The 22,502-nt window shown below is 37.3% G+C and overlaps 1 protein-coding gene across 1 annotated transcript in view; it reads left to right on the forward strand.

Annotated features, from left to right (window-relative positions):
* SMC5 (structural maintenance of chromosomes 5) overlaps positions 1–22,502 on the forward strand; it is a 45,342-nt gene that overhangs the window by 8,885 nt on the left and 13,955 nt on the right. The window contains exons 7-17 of the mRNA XM_063421538.1: positions 2,243–2,404; positions 6,682–6,753; positions 7,546–7,801; positions 8,988–9,142; positions 11,691–11,804; positions 12,772–12,866; positions 13,067–13,199; positions 14,081–14,254; positions 14,388–14,557; positions 19,233–19,356; positions 20,534–20,656. Coding sequence (XP_063277608.1) covers positions 2,243–2,404; positions 6,682–6,753; positions 7,546–7,801; positions 8,988–9,142; positions 11,691–11,804; positions 12,772–12,866; positions 13,067–13,199; positions 14,081–14,254; positions 14,388–14,557; positions 19,233–19,356; positions 20,534–20,656 — 1,578 coding nt within the window. The remainder of the gene's footprint in view (positions 1–2,242; positions 2,405–6,681; positions 6,754–7,545; positions 7,802–8,987; positions 9,143–11,690; positions 11,805–12,771; positions 12,867–13,066; positions 13,200–14,080; positions 14,255–14,387; positions 14,558–19,232; positions 19,357–20,533; positions 20,657–22,502) is intronic.

Raw genomic sequence — 22,502 nt, forward strand, 5'->3', positions numbered from 1 at the left:
AGTCCTAAGAATGAAGGGTGTTTTTGTGTTTAAAATGAGATTTACCAAAGTTGAGAATAATATGGGAGTTTATTCTTCCGTCTGTGGATGTTTCATCTGCTCCCTCCTCCCCAAAATGCAAATTTCAACTTGAAGACTGAACACACCTTCCTGTTCAATTTACCTTTTTAACAAAGCAGAGTAGCTAGAGCTGAGCTTTCAAGTCAGCTGAAAGGCAGATGTATAAACACTGCATGATGTTGTGAAATAGAGAAACGGGCAGCCTAGAAAAGTGATAACTCAAATATGATATTAGACTGTTTCTTAATGATAGAGGAAAAGAGGAGGCCTAGTGAGGAGCTTATTCATGTTCTGGTCACTGTTGAAGTCCATTTTTATTCTGAGGACCCCTCTGCTTTTCACCTGAGGAACATCTTTTTGTCAAGCAATTTTTCCTAGACAGTGACAACTGCTTCTATGTGTGGAGAACTGTACACCATTTTCACAAACGTCTGTGTCTAATAAGTTCTTGAACATATATTTTAAGTTCTGTAGAATTCCATAGTTCCAGAATCATGTAGTTTTGAAAATGTGTTTGGTCAAGCCATGTCCATTCTTTTCCTCCTCTGACATTTACAATTAAGAAAAACATTGTTTTAAGATGCCAATATCTCTTGGGAAAGCTGAAATGCTTTGGAAGTTCTGCAGGTCTTTAGTGGAGTGTGTAATTACAAGCATCAAATTTACTTGTGTACAGATAATCAAAATACAGAGATCTGGTTTAAGTCAGATTTTCTTATAGTATTGAAAGGCTCTGCTGTGTAAAAATGATGTCATGACGGTTCTGTGGAACTTGCCTGTACTTTGTATCTGAGAAATCTGAAGTGTAATTATATGTGTGTTTTATATATATGTGTTTTATATATTATATGTGTGTTTATTCTTGAAACAAAATGCCTTATTTAGAGTAGAGCTAAAATTTAACCTTAATCTTTCAGCTAAGTGAAAATATAATCAATGACCTCATTAATCTTGTAACAGTGGCTACTGACTACTTCACAGAATTAGAGTAGCTTTCTTCAAATACTTTTTGACTTTATGAAAAGATACTGTAAAGAAAGACCTTGGATTTTGTAGACTGGGTTGATTTACCTGTGATTCATCAGGTTAGTTAAGTAACTATGAAGAAGTGGTAGCAGATAACCCAAGTCACCTGTTACAAATAGCTTCCAGGTGGTCTTCATGTAACATTATTATTGCTATTATTATTCCTATTCATATTGTTGTAATAATAAACTCCAAGGCTTGGAATAAGCTAGGCATATGTTCTGAACTGGGGGCTTTCTTTACTGCATACAAAGTCAAACAGCCTTCCCTTTCTCTGTCTCCCTCCCCACATGAACCCTCTTCACTCTCTGGTGCTCTGAACATTATTTTTTTTTTCCTCATGAACGCTTCACAGTCATGAAGTGTATTATTTTCTTATGTTTCTTTGTTTGGGGGGGCTGGGGAGAGGTTCCCCTTATATTTATGCCTTCCCTTTTTAATGTTTTTTCTCTCCAGAGAGTATAACACACACAAAAAAATCCCTAATAATGACTCCTTCAGCTTAAACTATTTTCTCTACAAAATTCCCAGCTTCTTGAAGTGGAGCTTCTTGGTCACCATACTGCTTACCCTCTCTTTTCTCTCCTGAATGCATCTTCAGTTAAACTTTCTATACAGCAATGGCTTTGGTGTTTGTGGTGTGTGGTAGTATTTTTGTTTCCCGAAAGTGTGTTCCACTCTGTCCCCTTGGTTTACTCCAGCAGTGGTTGTGTCTGTTACTTGCTCTGATGATCTGTCCAGCTTCTTTCCTTTTCTTTCTCCTGAAATTGTTTATGGTTATTTGCTCCTTAGCTTTTAGACTCCTGCCTAAGTAGTCTCAAACTATGAACAGAGAGGGGCTAAGGAGATTTTTCCACAATCCCAGATGGGCATAGATACGAAGTAATTGCAGACAAATGGATTATTTTTTCTGCTACTTGAATTGCATATTATTTAAGAAGTATTAATAATGTGTCCTCATTCACTTGGGACTGAGTGACGACTACAACTCCTCATCTATGGAACTAGTAAGTGTTAATTACATAGTTGCTCTAATACTAGTTTCTGAAAGAGATTTTTTTTCTAAAACTCATGAACAGTTAAAATGTTTGGACAGTATAAAACTCTAGAATAGAATACAGCAGTTTTTTACTGTTTTATTTTCTACTCCTCCAAGGAATATGAAAATGTTCGTGAACAGCATGAGGAAGTGAAACAAAACCGAAACCAAGTTAAGAAAGAGTTGAAGTGTCTGAAAGAAATACAGTCCCCATGGACAAAAAAAATCCAAGAAGCTGAAGAAAACTTAAAGAATCTGGATATGAAAACCAGAGATAATGTAGGTATTGAAGTTCTTATTTAACATTGATAATATTTAAGATGTTCTGTGTTCAGCTTTTTAAAATGTAAAGTAATATCTTCTTTTATTCTAGCGTGTTATAATAATGTTTCAGCAGAAATTTTCCTGAAGCACTTGTGCCCTTGGTTTTCAGAGTCTTCTCCGTGTCTGTTCAAGGAGTACATTCCTTAGTAAAACCTTTAGTAGCAATTTTGGTTTCGTAAAAGCAAATGTTAAAATTTCTCTTCATTGTGTGTTAAAAATCTTCTGGGATATAATGTTAATAGTTTCCCCAAGTTAAGTACTTCCATCGAATTAAATGTCTATTTCATCTATTCTGTACTTTGGGTTTGTGGATGCTCGCTCCTCTTATCTTCTTAAAATATGGTTTATTTAAGGTAAATTACAACTTTACTGGCCTAAAAACATTCCTTTAATATTGAACATAATTCCCTAAGTAGGACTTGATTTTTTAATTAGACAGTGATCTTCCATCAGTTATGAATATTTCTATGCATAAGGGAATTTAATGGTAAACCTACCTGTATGTTACAGCTTACAAAAGTTTTTTGAACAGATGCTCTTCCTGGGTTTATGGAAAAATATTAGTTCCATATTAAAAAAAAAGAGTACAGTAATTCCTTGCAGGATTTTAACTATTGTTTACTATTCAGACTGTAGAAGTAATTGTGTGTGTAAGCTGCACAAATTTGCAGTGGATAATCAAAGTTAAACAATGACATGAGAATGTTTGTTTGCTGCAGTAAGTTCTGTTTGAAGATAAGTGATCCGCTTAGAGGAGTTGATGTGGATACATGTGACACCTGTAGAGGACTGCTGCCTTGAAGCATCCTGGAGAACGATGTTCTGAAAGTTCAGTGGCATTTAATGCACTGTAAGCTAATAAACTAGTCATGTGCTTCCTCCAAAAAAAACCCAAAACACACACTTTTGCCCCAAACAAAAAACAAACCCAAAACCAAACCAGAAAGACCAGACCAAAAACTCCTACAGATTGTTGTTTTTGTTGTGATAAACACTGCACCAACAATATGAAGTTCTCAAGTACCTCATAATTATAAGAAAGTTCTTCAGTAAAAGTATTTAGGTTTTGTGTCCCACAGTACTGCAAGAGTTTATTATGCTGTGAGGCAAAATACCTAAACGTTCCAAAATTGCAGTCTTACTGAAGTCACCTTTTTTTGGTGGGATTGGACTTTTTGTTTTGAAGGTTTTTGTTGTTTAAGAGTAAGTGTACTTTCTTGAAAGTTAATGTCTGGAAGCTTGAAATTATTATTTATAATGCAGCAATGCGTTCATGCTTGTGAATTGCTAAACTTTGTTTTCACTGCTTGCTCTTATCCTGGTAGATTTTACTCATATGTATCAAGCTGAGGTGTTTTTTTCAAACACGGAAGAGTTCTACTTAACCATTGATACCACTGTTCTTGGAAGTATTGGCCTGTATTCATATAAAAGTAATCTGTTTTGTTAAAGGTTGTACTTCATTTCCATGAGAAACCTAGGACAGGGATCATTTTAGTTTTAACTTACAGGGAACTTGCTCAGCATAGACACTTCCTACAAAACAGTAGAAGAAAACATGAGAGAATGTACAAGATGGTTCATTTATAATCTTGAACTTGTTGAGTAAAGCTTTTGTATACTGTGTATTCAAAAGGTTAGCCATATGCTGAAGTGTTGCTTAATTTATATCTGGATACTGGATTTGTGGATTTGTTCTACAATATTCCAGTAGCCAGAAATATAGGAAGAAGGAAAGAGGATGAATTTGAAATAAGTAATTTAAAGAAGATTTACTGAAGTACTCTGATATGGCTATGCAGTGATGAGTTATGATTTTGTACCTTATTGATAACTGATACTATTCAATATATAAAAGACGCTTCCAAACCTGTTTTTTCTGATGTTTAAATGATATGTCCACATCTAATTTGAATGATTATTATTTTGTCTTGAACTCAGAGTCCAGAATTGCGGGAAAAGACGTAAGGGAATATATATGGTTATGGCATGAACTATTTGTATGATAGTAGGCAAGTTAAGATCTGAGAGGTGTATTGCTGCTTTTTGAACTTTCATGACCATAACTTTTTTTTAGGTGCTGTAATTGATTTCCCTCTCACATACTTTCAGAGTTGGGCTGTTGAAATGTCCTTGGAAAGGAGAATCACTGCTGGTTGCACTATCAGGAGATAGTCTTGACATAATGTGAAAGTGCAAGGCTTAAATACTTAAAAGAGCTTAAGCTGCTTTGTCTTCATTAGTTCCTCACTTTTTCATAGACTGCTTGACTTTTTTGTAGCTTACAATTCTATCTTTGTACAAATGCAGGCATTTGGTGAGAATTTCACGGTAATTATTCTGTAAGCCAAAAGGAGTTGACTAGTTTCCATTTGGAATTCAGGGAAAGCAGTTTAGTGTTTTAAGTCTTCTCTATTCTGGACACACAGACCTATAGGGAATATAATTCTCTTCAGACCCTTTGCTCCAGGTTTATATCCATTATCAAATGACTTTAATTCTGACTGCTTCTTGACATCAGTCTCTTGACATGAGGATATATATATGAGAGCAGAAATTACCACCTTCATTTTGTCTTTTTTGAACTTTGTTGGCAAAAAAAGCACAGTATGGAGTTGTAGTTTTGTCTGGAAGGAAAGAGCTGAACAGCAAAGAAAGGTGGAGTATATCTGGGAATTATATTAATCAATATATCCAGACATTGCATGACTTTTTCTCCTGTCTCTTTGTGTTAAAACCCTTTCAATTTCTGAGTTAGATGAAAAATTTTTAATAACACGTGGTGGTTTGAATGGTATCATTTAAAATGTGGGAAAAAAGAAAGTGACCCATTTTGTAGGAAAAGTCTGATGAAATGGTTTATTTTCAGAACAATTTCTTCAGGCCCTTTCAAGGCATTTGAACAGAGTTAACTATGCAATGCAATTTTTAAGCAATATTTAATACTGTAAAGTAGTCTTTTGTGGTTGTACAATGAAAATCATAAAGACAATTCTAGTTGTTCATCTGTTCTGTAGGTAGGTCTATATATAAATGTATTACTGAAACTACATTGATAAATGAAAAACAATTCCAGTTCCTTACTAGCATCCTAATTTTGAGAGCCTTCAGAATTGTTCTGTGAGCATTGTGCATCAGTTTCCTGGGAGAGAGCTTCTCCTTCAGACTGCCTTCCTGAGCTCTTTCTAAAGAGCATCACAGAATCAGTACCTCAAGACCCAGATGTATTTTTTCTGTGTTGGCTTTATGCAAACCTCCTTCATGAGTCTTAAAATTTTTGTGCTTTTTTGAGGTTGTAGTAGGAGAAAATTCTACAGAGTTTTATTTTCTCCATTTTTGATGCGTCTTAATGTTTTCAGTCTGACTCTTTGTAGGAAGACCTTTCTTCTGGTGAAAGTGCTATATTTGTTTCCGTATTTGCACTGGAATTTACTTAAAGTCCTTCCATCCTTCTGCAGTGTTCCAGTATTCTCTTTGCAGTACTTCAGCCTTGAGGGTTCAGGGAAAGAGGAATTCAATTTTCAGAGAAAAGATTGTGTATGTCCCCTGTGTTCAGAACTCAGCTGTGTGAGTGCCTGGGCAACTTGACCGAATAAAACATGCTCTGAGAAGGGATGAGACTGAAGAAATTCCTTTCAACCTATATTATTCTTCCACTTCATAGAAGCTGAGGATAGAGAAGGAGCAGAGACATGAATGCCTACACATGAGCCAACAAGTTGTCAAGCTCAGTTGTGTAGGATCTAGCTCAAGCACAATGAATTTCAGAGGTAGGATGACTTGGACAAACCTGGTTTGGCCGTCCTGTGCCTGGGAGCTTAAGCCTTGCTCCCTTTTTAGTATCGTCTTTCTTTGCAAAGTTGGTTTGGAGAAAGAGACGAGAACAATTTATAATTGTAGGCATCTGAATGTAACATTTGTATTGAAATCAAGGATGGAGTTATTTTAATTTTAGATTAGGAACTTCCTCTATGTCATGCCTGAATTTGCAGACACATAGCTGAATGGTTGTGAACAGTACAGTATGTATACCATTATACAAGTTTCCACAAATTGCTGAAATTATACATGTTACAGATACAGTTAAGAATAAGAAATGGGTGAGTATGAGTTTGTCAATAGTAAAAAGTGGAGTAAATACTTATGCATATGCAAGATGTTCAAAATCTCACTACTTTTTACAAATACAACTGAATTTATGACTGTAAATTTAAATACCTCACTGTATGCAGACTGCTGAAATCAGAAATATTTCCGAGAAATGTAAAGAGAAACAAGATGCTTTGGAGATGAAAGATAAACAGGTAAGAATCTTGCTATCTGACTTTTCTTGATGTTTGTTTTTGGGTTTTTTGTCTGCCCTTCTGTTAGCAGAGTGGCAAATTTCTATGAAGATGCTGCAAGTGCTTGCACTCTTCAATCCCTCCAGCACACAATGTATCTTTAGAACTCGTATCAGTCAAACTGGAATTACTAAGAGAGAGATGTATACTGCTTAATAGAAGTTGCTTAATAAAATGGACAGTATGTGTGTGTGTATTGATAGAAAGGGATATACACAGACACACTGTTTGTGATAGGGTTTCCTTGAAAAGCTACAGCCTCTTTAGTGATCCGCTCAGCAGTTAATATGCCTTTTATGTGAGAGGCCGGGGTTATTGCTTCTAAGGCTATATGTCCTGCTTTTTTAAAAGAAACATTGTTGCCAAGAATGTGAAACAGTCTCTAAGCACTTGGTCAAGAAACTAAACATAAAAGGATGCAGAGTCAAAACTTCGATGTTGTGTTTGGGCGATAGATTTTACCTAATGACAGATTAAACTTCAGATGTATTAAGCAACTGTTGGCAGTTTATTAACCTTTATGGTTCTGCATTTGTGAAAATGAAGGAACTTTAAAAATTGATTTGTAGGCTTGGTTGTATTTTTGCTTATGTTCTTCAACTGCCATAGTGCTATTGGAACTGTAAGAGACTCTTGGGGTTTGGGTGCATGGTTATGTCATAATTTAATAGCAGTTGCACAGGTATCCTGGGTATTTGTTGTAGGTTCTGTGTACCAAACTCATTTCTTGTTGGAAATACTCAAAACTTTTAGATTGAAGAAATTAATCAAGCATTCAGAATGAAAAAAGATGAAGAAACAAACAGGCAGAAGAAAATATACCAAACCCAAAAAATAATAGAGGAGTGGCAGAATGAGCTGGATACAATGGCAGTCTGTGAGAATCTTCAGCCACAGATTGATGCTGTTAATAGTGAGCTGAAAAAATTACAAGAAGAAAGGGCAAATATTGATAATGATGTCAGTGATCTAAGAGCAGAAAAAAACAACCAACAGCAGGAAGAGAAAAGTAAGTTATCTATTAAAGGGGTTTTTGTTGATTTATTTTATTATTTTAATGAATCTACTTGTACAGAATCTACTTGTCCTGCTGTAGTGAAATAACTCAAGGTGTTTACTTTTAGTCTCATAGTTGGCTTACATGTATAGCAGTCCTCTTTCTTGTTACCAGTTTTATTAAAAGTAACAACCACTTTCAAAACTGAACAAGAAGGTTCAAAAGTAACAGCTGACTTTAAAACTATCCTTTGAAGAATCAGTACTTCTGATCTCTGGGTAAGGAGACTCCTTTGACAGTTTGGAAGTTTCGGGGTTTTTTTTTTTTTTCGTTATAAAGGAAGATGTGTAATTAGCAGGTTGGAAAAATAATCCCCAGTCTGATGGAGAAAGCAGTTTGTTTGAAGAGGCAATATTTTAGCTACTTCATATATTATATGAAGTATATTAGCTGCTGATGCTGTATTTGTCCTCCTTAGATGAACTTTAACTAACCTTAATTCCATAGTTTCTTTACATTGGTCTAGGATTTGCCATTAGTCCTTTCTAAGAAATGAAATGAAATTAAAATATGAAGCTTGACAGGTGGTGAGGGTGTTGTACTCCTCAGTGAATGTTGCTCATTTGCATATACCTGTCTGGCACTTAATTTGCCATGGAATCCAAGATGAAACTGAGGTAAGAGTCCAAGTGGCCTGGGGAAGGAGACACTGTATATTTTACCTTGAACAGCACAAAATTATCAGGTTTTCATCTCTGTCTCTTCTGAATAGCAGATGCTTTCATGTACAGTTTGTTGCTACACATTTTGGTTTTTGCCAGCATGAAATAATACAGATATTTCACATTACTGGTCCTACTGTCTCTTTCCTCTGGGGATGTTTTTGTTTTTAAATACAAAGGTAGAACAAGTCTTGAAAAATCATACTTTTAGGGGAAAATTCCAGTATTTTTACAGTTTCTACCATATTTTGTTATTCTCTGGGTAACTTTATAATACTATTTTAGATTTTAAGCTTTAATAGTTTTCAAGATTTCTTCAGAAGCAGCAGCATCTCAATTCTGGAAAGAGAAACTTAGTTCTTATAATTGACTAACAACCTTGGTTTTGGAGAAGTGTAGTCAGTAGATACCAGAAAATGCTGGTTATAGTGTGTACTTGCTGTGGACTCTGTTTAAGAAACTATTTTAAATTACAGGAATAATTGATCGCCTTGGACAACTTAATAATATAATGCATATGAAGGAAGAGAACCTTAAAATGAGATTCCGAGACACACACTCTGCTCTTATGTGGCTAAGAAACAACAAAGACAAGTTTAAAAAAAACACTTGTGAACCCATGATGCTTGAAGTAAGATTTACTTGCATACCACTCTTAATGGTTAGATTATTTATGTCTTGCTAGGCTTCGGGAATGACTGGAAGACTTCTAAGACACATCTTGGAATGTCCTGACAAGTACATGCACTATATTCACAATTAGAATTCCATAGAGAATGTAGTAATTGAGTAAGGTGAAATGGCTCCTTTCCTCCACAAGAAGATGCCTGTTGCAGGTGTCCTCTAAGATGCGACCAGTTATTATCCAGTCTTACTATTTAAGACTTAAGTAGTTCTTAGTTGCTGCTTAAAAAAGCAGTGGTAGTTGCCAGTTGGGTATCTTCCTTACAGCACAGCCTGTTCAGCTGTGGTTACCTCTCTCTCTGATCTCCGAGTGGTGTTTTTTTTTGTTTGCTCCACCCAGCCATCTAGAGACACAGAAATCGATTGCTAATTTTGCATTGTGTTTTGTTTTCGTTTGATAGCTGTACTATCTAGCAACAGCAGGGCTAACTTTTCAAAGCAATTATTACTTTTTTTAGTGCATTCCTCCTCTTGCCATATATGCTTCATGTAAGGTGAAGCGGATGAAGATCTGCAGTTGCACTTCTTTTCAGAATTGCAAACTTACTTAATAATGTATTACTACAATTTAAATTAGTATATTAGAATATTTATATACAAATTCTTACACTTTGTATGTGTACTAGGACTACTCAAAATTACTTTTGTTTAGACTAGAATTCCAAGTATTTCTTGTTATTTCCAGAACTTTGAATTCTTCTTTGAAGATCACATCAAGATAATTTTATGAATGTTTCAATAAGGATATCCTTACTTAAGGCCTCATTAGCCTCTGTAACATCAATTGATGTGTAGATTTGTTTTCTTTGTGTCAGAGGCGTAACCCCAGCCATCAATCAAGCCCCAGGCAGCTGCTCACTCACAGCCCCATTGCAGAATTGGGTAGAGAATCAGAAGAGTAAAACTCATGGGGTGAGATAAAGACAATATAACATGGAAAGCAAAGCCATACACATGAGGAAAGCAACACAAGGAATTAAATCACTGTTTCCCAAGGGTGGACAAGTATTCAGCTATCTCCAGGAGAGCAGAGGCCCATCACACATGACAGTGACTCTGGGTGTCCTGGTTTTGGCCAAGGACGGGGTTAAACTTTTGTAAAGCTTGAGAGGATGTGTGGCCCAGGGATGTGGCTAGACTCTAATTTGTTCCATATCACCTTGCCTCATTGCTAGGTGTGGGGGACAGAGGCTCTTGCTTTTGAGAATGGCATTCCTTTCATGTTTGGAGATGTCATAGTGGGGAAGAGGCAGTCAGTATTTGTTGGGGGCTTTCAGTGTAAATTGTTAGTCTTACACCTTTTATTATTAAAACTGTTGCATTTACTGGTTGCTTTCTTATCTTATTGCTGTTCCCAGTAAATTATTCTTATGTCAACCCATGATTTTCACCTTTTTTGCCTCTAGTTCTTATCTCCATCCTGCTGGAACAGGAAGTAGGGGAGGGGACATTGGAGCGAGAAGTGGCATGGTTTTAGTGGACTTTCTAAATTGAAGAATACCATTCCTAAACTATGACATTTGGGAAGCCATCCAAATGTACCCCCTTCCTTCTCCTTCCCCTCATGTTATATACTGAGCATGATGATCTGGAATATCTCTTTGGTCAAGTTGGGTCACGTGTTCTGACTCTGTTTCCTCCCAGTCTCCCATGCACCCATACCTTACCACTGTGGCAGCACCAAGAGTAGGAAAGGCCTTGGCTCTGTGTAACCTCTGCTCAGAAATAACAATCATCTTGGTATTATGAACCCTCTGTTCAGCACAAACCCAACACAGCCCCATACTAACCACTGTGGAAAATATTAACTCAACCTCAGCCAAAACCAGTATACTTTGGTATCATGTAAATTAGTTCAGTGTACTTAAAAATTCCAGCTTTCAAATTGCTGTTAACTATACTCAGCCTTTGTCCAATTTGAGACTATTAAATTGTGTAGTTCCGTGTAATTTTGCTTTTGTGTGTCGTGTATAATGACATAATGTCTAATTACTAGTGAAAGCTAACTGAAAAACAGAAACATGAACATTTCATTCAGATTTGGAAAGCTTCATTTTAAGTATGTGGGGGGTCTTTTCTTAGGAATTCAAAGACACCTCAGCTTGAGGAGTGTGGTGCTTTCTGTTGCTAATTGAAAAATCCTTACTAGTGCTGGAGTAGAGCCATTAGGCATAAGATGGGGGTTGCTGTAAATGTAAGGTCAGGATGGAGCAGAAGAGAGAGAGAGAGGTGGTATGGTGAATGATGGTGATCAACTTCGAGTGTGCTGAAAAAGGATGTGGATGACTAAAAATTAAGCACAGTGGTCTTTGACTTACCATAGGTTTCCTCCCAAGAGAACTGGTTGCAAAAAAGGCAGGAAATATATTTTTAAAGACATGGTTATTGTTTTCATTAAATGTAGGTTTGGATATCCTCTTGACTATTTAAAATGTTTTTGGGGTTGGTTAAGTCAAATTGTATTAAATCACTTGCTCATTACCTTTCTTTATTAGATCAATGTGAAAGACAGTAGACATGCAAAATACATTGAAAATCACATTTCAGCCAATGACATGAAGGCTTTCGTTTTTGAGTGTCAAGAAGATATGGAAACATTTCTGGTGGAGGCAAGTTGGCACCAATTTTAAAACTTTATTAAGTACTGAAGTAGGAGCCCTGAGTTTGGGAGTCTGCCAAGTACATCTGTATGACAGTGGTAGATATCTATATTGTAACAAGTAGATAATGCAAAGTATTTAGAGATTTTCTTTGGAATTAAGGTTTTTTTAAAGCTTATACTAACTGGAAGAATGCAGGAATATTAAGAAAATGTGGGTTTTTTAGATTGTCTCCCTCAGGAAGGCAATAATCACTTAAGTAGAAAATACTGTGTACAAGAAAATAGTTGGAGTGGAAGTTTACAAATTTAGTACCACAATTTTCTATTGCCCTTTGACTAAAGAGGCAGGAAGCATCTTTTGTGACATGCAGTGGTCCAAGCAGCGAATTGTATTTTCATGGTACTGCTGTCTCCTGCATCAGTGAGAAGATTGTTCCTTTTGAAAGTCAGACAGATGATGCAGGAGGAGAAAACCAGAAGATAAGGTATTAAACTGTCACAACATTTCCCGACTATAGTCAGCACATTAGTGTATTTAGTGACAAATGTCTTGCAGTTTTTGAAGACTTGTCCACTCTTCATGGAAGCTAATCGCTTTTTTATGCCTGAACAGTAGTGATGGTATCTCGGGTTCTGGGGGCTTATCTTGCTTGTGTGATTGTGGAACACAGTTCAAGGCTGCTTTAACCAACTCAACTGATCTTTCGCTTATGTGATTACCTCTTTAGACTGAGCACTTGGCTCTGGATTTCTGTGATTGCTTTTATTTTCTCTAGCATGTAATGTTTTCAGAGATGTTAATAGAGATTGCTTTTAGAGAACTTGCTTATTTCTGAGACAGAGTAAATTTGTGAGTTGTTCCAGAGGTCATCAGTTGAAAATAACTCTGACTCTGAATAAATAATTAATATTTTACTTGCATGTGGTGAATTTTTCTGGTCTTTACCTAATAATCTAATATAATCTAAATATAGATGCGTGATCATCAGAAACTAAGAGTGAATGCTGTATGTGCACCTGCTGAATCATGTGCTGAAAATTTACCTTCAAGACCTATTGAAGAATTACAGTATGTATCTGATTGTATCGGGGAAATGGTTTTAAGTGCAGTGGGTTTGTTTTGTTGCTATACATTACAATTTTTTATGCAAATGAAATTATCACCAGTTCAGTTTTGGGTTAATGGGACTTTCTGACCCTTCAGTAGGTTCAGCTTGCTTACCTGCTGAATTTGATTTGTGATGCTTGGTTTTTTTATCTCTTCTTCAGCCGATACGGATTTTTTTCATATTTACGAGAGTTATTTGATGCTCCTCCTCCCGTGATGAGTTATCTTTGTTACCAGTACCGTGTTCATGATGTTCCTGTGGGAACACAGAAGACCAGAGACATGATTGAAAGGGTAAGGTATCTGAAGAAGCACAAACGCATCTGTGGTGTGGAGTTTTATTTTGGAAATTATTTGGCAAGTAAATGTGGAAAATGCAAAAAATTGTTTTACCAATTTAAAATTTAAAATTAAAATTTAAAATTTAGCAAAAATTTGCCCTTTTTATTTGCCCTGTAGAAGTGGGAACAGTTCATTATGGGCTAACATATTGCAAGACATTTTAACAAATTCAATCAGCCCAATTATTCACTAAACCTAATTGACAGAATATAGCTGATGCTGCATATATAAACTGAACAACATTTTTAGTCAAATGTACCTTACCTTGTGGATGCTTTTTGCTGTTTCTGCTTTACTGGACATTTTTTCTCTCTATGTATCTTAAGTTGTGGTGAATCTTTGGTTATTTATAGTATCCTTTTTGATATGAGTAATTTAAAACTAGCATCTTCTTTTTTTCCTACAGATGCCTTTTCTTGACTTAGACATTACAGCTCACTTTGTGATCTCATGTATTAATTCTTGAGTACTTAGTGTCTTTGTTACTTGTGTAACGTTACCTATCTGAAGCAAATACAATCCACGTTCACTATGCAGTACAAATGCTAACAGTTTTTTATTGGTGTGTATAATAGTTTAACAATCAGACCTGTTTAATTAGTTATGGTAATATACTCCGACAGTAACTCAACAGTTCTTTCCTGACCAGTCTGAATTACAAATGTAATCCTGCATTAAACTTAACATCTTTTTGCAAAAGTTGTTAATAAGGAGATCTTGCATAAGCTGAAGTGTTTTTTTACTGTGTTTATCAATCATATTTATTCTTTGTTCTGAAAAGTATTGCTTTAAGTAATGCTTTTGTCAGATTAATATTTTTCTGTACTTCTTAGGTCATACAGGAAACCAATCTGAGGCAAATCTATACAGCAGAAGAAAGATATATTATTAAAGTATCTTCTTACACAAAACAAAACCTCACTAGTAACATATGCTTGAAAGAGGCACAGTATCTCACTAGTTCAGTGGATATGGATGAAAGAGGACAGTTGGAAAACCAACGACAGGTAGAAATGTATTTCTGTAACTGTATATGTTGTGAACTACTACCCATTTTATTATGGATTAAGCAGAGCCAACTTGCATATGTTAGTATGGTGTGCAGTAAGAATGTTAGTGGTGCGTGTTCTTTTATTTCAGGATATCAGTAATACGTTAAAGTCATTGGATGCACGTTTGACTGCACTGTTCGACAGACAGAAACTTCTGGAACACAAAGACAATAAGCTCAGGCAAGAGAAGAAGGAGCTTTTAGAGAGAGGAAACCGGAGGAGGCAGCTGGAATCAAAAATTGGTGTGAAGTATGATAGGTAGGAAACAACCTATGCTGTCTGTGAAAAAAATCTATGATATTTATTACCATTTTAAAAGCAAAGATATTTTTGATTTCTTATTGCAGTAACCAGTAACTGGTTAAAAGGTAACCAGTTGTTGACCATCCAATACAGGTGATAATCAAGACAAGGATAGTGTTTAGAAATGACAAAAGTATCTGAAACAATATGTAGCAATGCTCCAGATGACTTTCTGTAATAAAATCATGGGATTCCAATTAAATATTACTGCATGTATTTCCTCAAAATTAGGTAATTGTTCTGGCTTTGTAACACATATATAGATAATACCATAATGTGCATGAATGGTACTAAGTTAAATGAGTCAGGGGGATTGAGTAAGACCCCAATTGTCCATAGTATAATTCATTACATGTCTTTAGTTTCTATGGGCCTCAATTAATTTTTTTGTTACCCTTTGTCATAAGGCACAATCTGGGCATGGTTCAACACATTTTCATTTAAGCACACACTCGCAGAAGGCAGTGTAGACAGCATTAGCATCCAGTCTGGACCTTTCTTGTTTCAACTTAGGAACACTTGTCTATCAATTCATCTACTATGCACTTCATAAGAAAACTTTGTTCCATTCTGTCAGTGGTCTCCATGATGGAACAATATGGGGCTGTTGTTATTAGTGTCACGTTTACAGTGAACAAATGGAGCGCCCTCATCCTGTGCTGTAGAGTGTGTGCTATAGGCCCTGATCATCTTGGTTGTTCTCTAATTTTGTACCAAGTTGTTGAGATTTGACACAGTGATCCAAACTGTGTGCAGTGCTAAACAGAGAGGAAAAATCACTTACCCTGCCTGTGCTTCTACTCATACGGCCAAGGAACGTGTTTGCTGCCAGGGCGCATTGCTTGCTGATGCACAGTTCACTGTCCACTAATACCTCAAGTTCTTCCCTGCAGAGCTTTGCTGCAGCCAATCTGTGCTGAGCTTGTATCACTGCCAGACCCACTGTCTTCCCAGGACAGGACTCCGCATGTGTCCTTGCTGAATCTCATGAACCTTCTGTCAGCCACTTCCCCAGCTTCAGCAGACCCCTCTGAACTGCAGGCCTATTGCTCCCTCCAATTTCATGTCTAAAAACCTGAGGGCCCTCTCTTTGCTCTTCCATGTCGTTGGTCGGGATGTTCAGTAGGATAGGACCCAGAACATAATCCTTGGTACTGACTTCTGGGCAAGGACAACAAACCAAGAGTGACCATAGAGCCATTTTTTTTTACCCTTTTAGTCTTCACTTAATCCAGACTGTGGTGTTCAGATTTGAATGTGTGACTAGTGTGGGACACAGCACTGAAAAAATGAGAGAAATGAGCCTGGATCCAGCAGAGGAAGGTGAAACTGATGCAGATTAATGCTTCCACATATATCCAGTAGCGAGGTTAAGCCTGACTTCCCACTAGCCACACTCTAACCACATCTAAACAGCCTATGTGTATGTAGTTACACATTGCAAGTGGACACACAGAGCAACTGGACAAATGCATCACCAGTGGTTGCCTCGTGTTTGTACTGTATCTGAACAGGATGGGATTACCCTGGTGCGTTGTCTGTGTGTACCTCTGTTGCTGGATCCCGTTGACAGCTGGTTCTAGACACTCTGAATCTGCACAGTAACGACCCCTGGACCTCAGTCTCCTGAATTTCTTGGTACTTGGAAATACAAGCCCCTGAGTCTGTGGCCCTGTTTCTGTTGGCCTGTACAGTCTGCCTCCCTCACCCATGTGTGCCTGCATGCTGAACTGTCTGTGACTTCCTGGTTTCCCTAGTGGCTCATTCTGTGGTCCTTGTATCAGAGATACAGAGATAGGTAATATGTATGTACAGAGGCAGCCATGATTCTCCCAGTCTGCGCCCTATAGCTATTACTCCTGTCGTCTTATCCGTAAATACCCACATGGCAGCAGTCTGTGTCAGCCAGGTTGATCCCTCCAATAGCTATTTCTTCCTATCATCAAGGTGGTGTCACCCTTGATGACCCACATACCATCTTGGCTTTCAGGCTACTTGCTGTCTAGTGTGCCTTGGTCTTTGTTAGGGATCAAACACTGTCTTGCACACTTGTACCGTGGTGCTGGCACCATGGATGATTGCATTGTCCCACTCTAGTAGCTGTAATTTAGGTACACTCACTCTGGTCTCTTCAGCCAGATGGAGCCATCACAGACAAGCAGGCCCCCCCTCTGACTTGTGATTTGTCTACAATTGCTTGCACTTAGGCGTCCAAACACAAGTGCTGAGTGGAGTCCCTTGTCCAAAAAAAGAGGGAAGAATGGAGTTGAGTAAAAAAAGAATGTGCCAATTGGGCATGGCTGGACGAGGGTAGCAACCAGCCCACTATTTACATCTAGGTGTCCCTCTTATCCTCATATTCCTCATAACAGAGGTGTTTTCCTATACATGTTATTCTCCAAGTTACCTAGTTCCTCCCTTTACTCACATTTGTTTGCACCCTTGAATATGCAATAGCAAGAGTCCTATGCTTTTCTGCTGCATCCCATAATGTCTATTCTATAATACAATGTTCGTCACTTCGCTGTTCCACAGGAGGTGCAAAGGACTGGGCTGGGGGCTGAACAGCTTGGGAGAAGTCTTAGTAATGGTAGCTTTTGACTGCAGAGGTTGAGGAACTTTGTTAATTTGGGAACACCGATGTTACCCACTACAGACTGAGGTTTCTTTTACTGCTGAATGGATGACTAATGAAGCTGGAGGTCTTGGCCTCTAGGAGCAGAGATTCAGGGCAGTCTCCACTGAGATAGCAAAATTGTCAGAAACAAGACCACTTGTTATGTTATATAATTACCTTTTTATTTAGGTATCTTCTGTATCATAAGTAGGAACACTGTTTTGTTTCTTCTATGTAATTTTTACACTCTGCTGCTTCAAAAAGATATCCTTATGTTCATGAGCTAAGGTGAGCAATTGGTAACCCTGGTGAACATTCATAGGCCTTGCCTAGGAGTGAGACTGCTCAGCCACACTGAGAAATTTGGGTCACACAAAGTATCCCACAGATATACTGCGGCATGTTTGGTGCATTCACACTGCTGCTAATGCAGACAGAAGAGCCCACTAAAATGTGAAAGAGCCACAAAACCACAGGGTTTACAGGTAAATGGCAGTCAGCGGAAAATAACTGGTTTGTTATAGAGGAAGGAAAGCGGAAAAGTGGTGTGACTCTCCCTTTGCCAGGAGAGCTGTCCCCAAAGGTTATGCCACCCCTTAAATTAGGGTAGGGGACTGGTGTTCAGTCTTCCAGATGGATTCACAGATAAGCGTCTGTTCACTTATGTCCTTGAAGCCCAGTGTGGTACACCTGTGGACTTGACAATAGTATTTTGAGATATTACTTTTGCATTTCAGAGCCTGAAATTACATGAGAGCTTTATCATTGCCTGGAAGAGAGGCTTTTTGTTTAATTTCAGTTACTTTTTTTGGTTTGTAACATGACACGTAGATGTGGCTCTTAGGGGCATAGTTTAGTGAGGGATCTGGCAGTGTTAGGTTAGTGGTTGGACTCAATGACCTTGAAGTCTTTTCCAACCTAATTGATTCTGTGATTTAATTGTAGTGCAAAAAAGCAACCCCCCTCAGTTCAAAGGTGCTGTGGTATTGACTATGCTGTTGGGTTTCACACGTGGACAGTGGTGCTGAGGTTTTTTGGGACAGGGTGTCCCTTTCTCTGAGTCCTGACTTTGTGTTCCCATCTGATCCTATGGCCCTGTGCTCCTCTGGGCTTGTGGAGATAGGCCTTTTCATGGGTTGATGGCTCCTGTGGTGGGCCTGGATATAGTCAAGATTCAGGGTATTGTTTGGGCTTCTGCCAGCTGCTGTTGTCTCTCTTTTATATGTATGCCTGTGAGCTTTTATCAGGTACCCTAACACGAAGCTAAAATCGACATAAGTGGCAACCACTTGATCTGCTATCACCTCACAGTTTTACAGTTGGGTCCAAGAGGTATGGCATGTCCTTTGTAAATGCTTGATGAGCCTTCATGATGACCTTCTCTGTTGTGCCTCTGGAATTGCTTCCTCAAAGGACTTGCTTTACAATTTTCCCAGGGATCAAAGTGAGAATGACCAGTTTGTAGTTTCCTGTGTCATCCTCTTGGCCTATTTACCAATTTTGGAAGATCTCCAAATACTTTGCAGCTCACTAAATGTCATGGTTCCTCTTCCATATTCTGAAGGTCTAAAACAAGACAAAATTCTGGTTTTCTGCACTAAGATAAGGATACAATTATTTTTTTGGCTAGAATATGTAACAAGAATTAAGTAAACATCCTGAACTCACCTGTGTTGTAGTGTTGCAAAGAACTGTCAGGAGAAGAAAAGTATCATTCCTTACACCGATTTTTTTTTCTTTAATTTGAAATTTACAGAAGTAAAGGACGATGCTTGCTGAACGATGCTGTTAATAGGCAAAAGCAGAATTTATTTAGCTGTTACTTTTTTGTCTGTTGTATTTCTGTGGTTTAAAGTGCATAGGCTGGGAATGCCTCCAATGTGTTTGGAATGTTTAGGATTACAAATTCCTGTTCTTGCTAACTGTTGGTTTATGATCAAGTTTAAGAATTTTTGTATTTTTAGTACAATTTCTTTTTTATCATGATTAATCAAATATTGATTCCTTGTATAGTTTAAGACAGCTAGAACAAGATGTTGTTGACTTAGAGAAGGAATTTCAGCTGGCAAATGTACAGATCAAAGAAATAAATAAACAGAAAGCAGAACTTGTTACTGAATTGATGCATCTCATGAAGGTATGTATTTTTAACTTGGTGTGTGTTCCACTTCTATGAAAAGTCCAATTCTTGTAATTTAAGTAGGAGGCATGCAACATTTGTTACTGTCAGTGTTTTTAAGCTGGCTTTCTTAATTGTTGAGTAATCTTGACTTTTTCCATTTTTCATCTCCTTTTAAGTTTTTTTTAGTTTGTATTTCTGATAATTATTTTTAAATTGCGTAGGAGAATTTGAAACAAATAAACTTTTTCCTGTGCCCAACTTCATAGTGTAGAAACTTTGTGTTGAAATAGTGAAGCCCTCAGACCTTGGTTCAGCATTGTGGTCAGATGCTAGCACTCTCAAAATTTTACCTTGTAGGTTCCCTAGGTCTACAGTTGAAAGCTTTATCTTCCCTTTCATTAAGGGAGAGGATTCATTTGTGTTTGTATGGTGATCATAAGAAACATGGTAAACAGTTGCTTTCAGTGGCCCGTAATAGTAGCTACCCTTTAGACAGTAAACAATCTGTTGATGGTTTTGGAGCCTTGGACTGTTCCTGAGGCTGACTAGTTTGAAAAAAACCCAAACATTTTAATGTTGTGAAACCAGGTTCTAGTTATCACTAAAGTCTGTTATGTAACTTGTCGAACACAGCCTTGTTTAGTTGTCATGTGCTGTTCCAGTTATGACATCAGATATAAGAGTTGCTCTACATCTTGTCAGTCAACTGCATTGTCATTACCAGATGCATATGTCTTTCATGTTTATTTTTTGACCTTTTGCCCTCTCTATGTGTGACATATGATGTCCACCAAAATTGACCCGTTGGATTCTTTTCTCTGAGTAACAATTGAGATGGCCTTAGCTTTTCTTATATTTCACATGTTGGTTTATAGTGAAGGGAAAGAGAATGGGAGGAGGGAGGGTTAATGTAAAACTGTGGATTGAAAGTGTGTGTGTGTATGTATCTACATATATGTATTTATTGAAGTCATAGAAATTATGTATAGATACACACTTAAAAGTACATGAGGACTATACACCTTGAAGAATTTGTGTCACCACTTTTAATTGAATTTGACAGCAGTATTGATGAGCTGAACGCAGTGTGAGATTGTATATTATGTCTAAAAGGATGGGTGGTTTCTAAAGTAGTGATTGTATCAGTTTTGAGTCTGGTGAAAAAAACCCTGCTCTATTTTCCCGTGTGTAGAGGATCATACCACTGAACATGGTCAAAGTGGCTTTGGCTCTTCGGATGACCAGAGTGACTGCTGAGAAGAATAGACTACAATCAGAGTACAAAGCAGGAACTGCGCAGCTAAGAGCAGCACAGGTAACAATATTTATGAATACTGGGGTATCTACTATGAAAACATCACACTGGGAAGCCTTTATGAAAAGGATGCTTCAGTGTCTCTGTTTAGAAATGGGTGGGTTTAGAAGTACTGCTAAATATTTAGCCTTGATTTCTGTAGTTTGACTTCAGCCTCTTCATTTAAAGCAGAATAGTAGCTTTGCCATCCAGTTAAGACAGCTAAGCTGCTATGAAAATATGCCGCTCAGTTCTCTTATCCTGGATCATTTTATTGTAATAAAAAGTGTGTAAAAAAGCCAGATGTTTCTCAAAGGTTTACTTTCTTCTGAGTCTGTCTATAAACAAAGAGTTCCAAACCACATGGAAAATACAAGCTTAAGATGAACCAGAAGGTGCAGCAGCATAATAGAGCTATTTTATCTTTCTTTCATAGCTCGTTTTTTCATACTTATTAAATGCTTTTCTTGAGGACAGAAAGGAGACTGAATGGTCCTTCTCTTGGTAGATTGTATTAGGAAGCTATGCTCTCTTCAGGTACCAAGTCTGAGGAGTTAGTTCCGTAGCAAGTATACATTTCTAAGAGCAGATGATGCTATCATTGCTTGTGGATTGCCGCAAAGCAATATAGATTTTTGTGTTTGTGAAGTAGTACAATCTTTCAATGCACTGGGGAATAAATTCTCAGAGGGTGGCAAGTTGGGGATTTTTCTTTGTCTTGCAAGAGTTCAGCTAACTATAACCTAGTAATTCAGTTTGATCATAAAGATAAAAGTAAAAATTAAAAGGCAGCTTGAAAGGTAGGAGATAGTTATTTTGCATGGATGGGTGCTTCCAAAAAGAATGGTCTTAGCATGTAGTTAGAAAACCACTGGAGTTGTAGTTACCATCACTTGCAAGAAAATTAGACAGAGGAGAACTTTTTAAGAGGAGCGGAAAGTAACTTGAACATAGATACAAGTCCAGCATGTTACTTAGAAAACCACTGTTGCATAAGTTCTTACACATGATGCATCATTTACTCAGTTTATCAAAGTTCAGTGAAAATCATTTAATTGCTGGAGCTCAGTAAGGTGTAAGAATGATTACAAAGCCATGAACCTCATGTCGGTAATGCATATTGGCACTGGGAAATTAATTTAATATTTCTAGTTGTCTGCACACATAGTCATTGTTTAGGGAGTAGCTTGGGCTGGTACATAGTTAGATGTCTGGTCAGATCAGTAGACAGGATTTTTGATTTTTAACATCCTGATAATTCTTAAAAATTGTCTTCTTCCTAGCAGAATGTGTGTATGAGTCAAGTGGAGTCCCATTGAGGCCCCCTCAGGAAACCAACAAGAACGTTAACATTGCCACATACTTTTTAATATATAAAAGAAATAAGGAATCAAAACTGGAGTATTTTTATTTATATTTGTCTAAATTTTATTTTGTATGTTGGCATCTACAGTAAACTAGCAGAGTTGAGTGAATATTGAAAATTAGCTTGTTCAACTGTCAGTGCGTTTATTCTAGTACATGCTTTGTAGTAACATCAAATATCTATTGCTTTCTAGTTTTTCTGTTGCATACTGAAGTTTCTCCTGCCAAATATGTATTTTCCTCTTCACTGAAGAATTTTACTTACCTTAGCTTGGATCAGGCATGTTCAATATTGAATCTGTTTCAGATTTTAAGTACCTACAGATCAACTTCAAACCTTGTTTCATGCAGCTCTGCAGAGCTCCCTTCAAGTGGGAGCTTTATACACAGTTGAGAAATGAGATTCCCCACTTCAGATGATTCAGAAGTGATTTGGACTCTGGAAATGATCAAACACATAAAATTTATGCTTCTTATGTTAAAAAAGTATGAGTGCCTCTCA

Source organism: Prinia subflava, chromosome Z, assembly GCF_021018805.1.
Source record: "Prinia subflava isolate CZ2003 ecotype Zambia chromosome Z, Cam_Psub_1.2, whole genome shotgun sequence".
Lineage (NCBI taxonomy): Eukaryota > Metazoa > Chordata > Aves > Passeriformes > Cisticolidae > Prinia > Prinia subflava.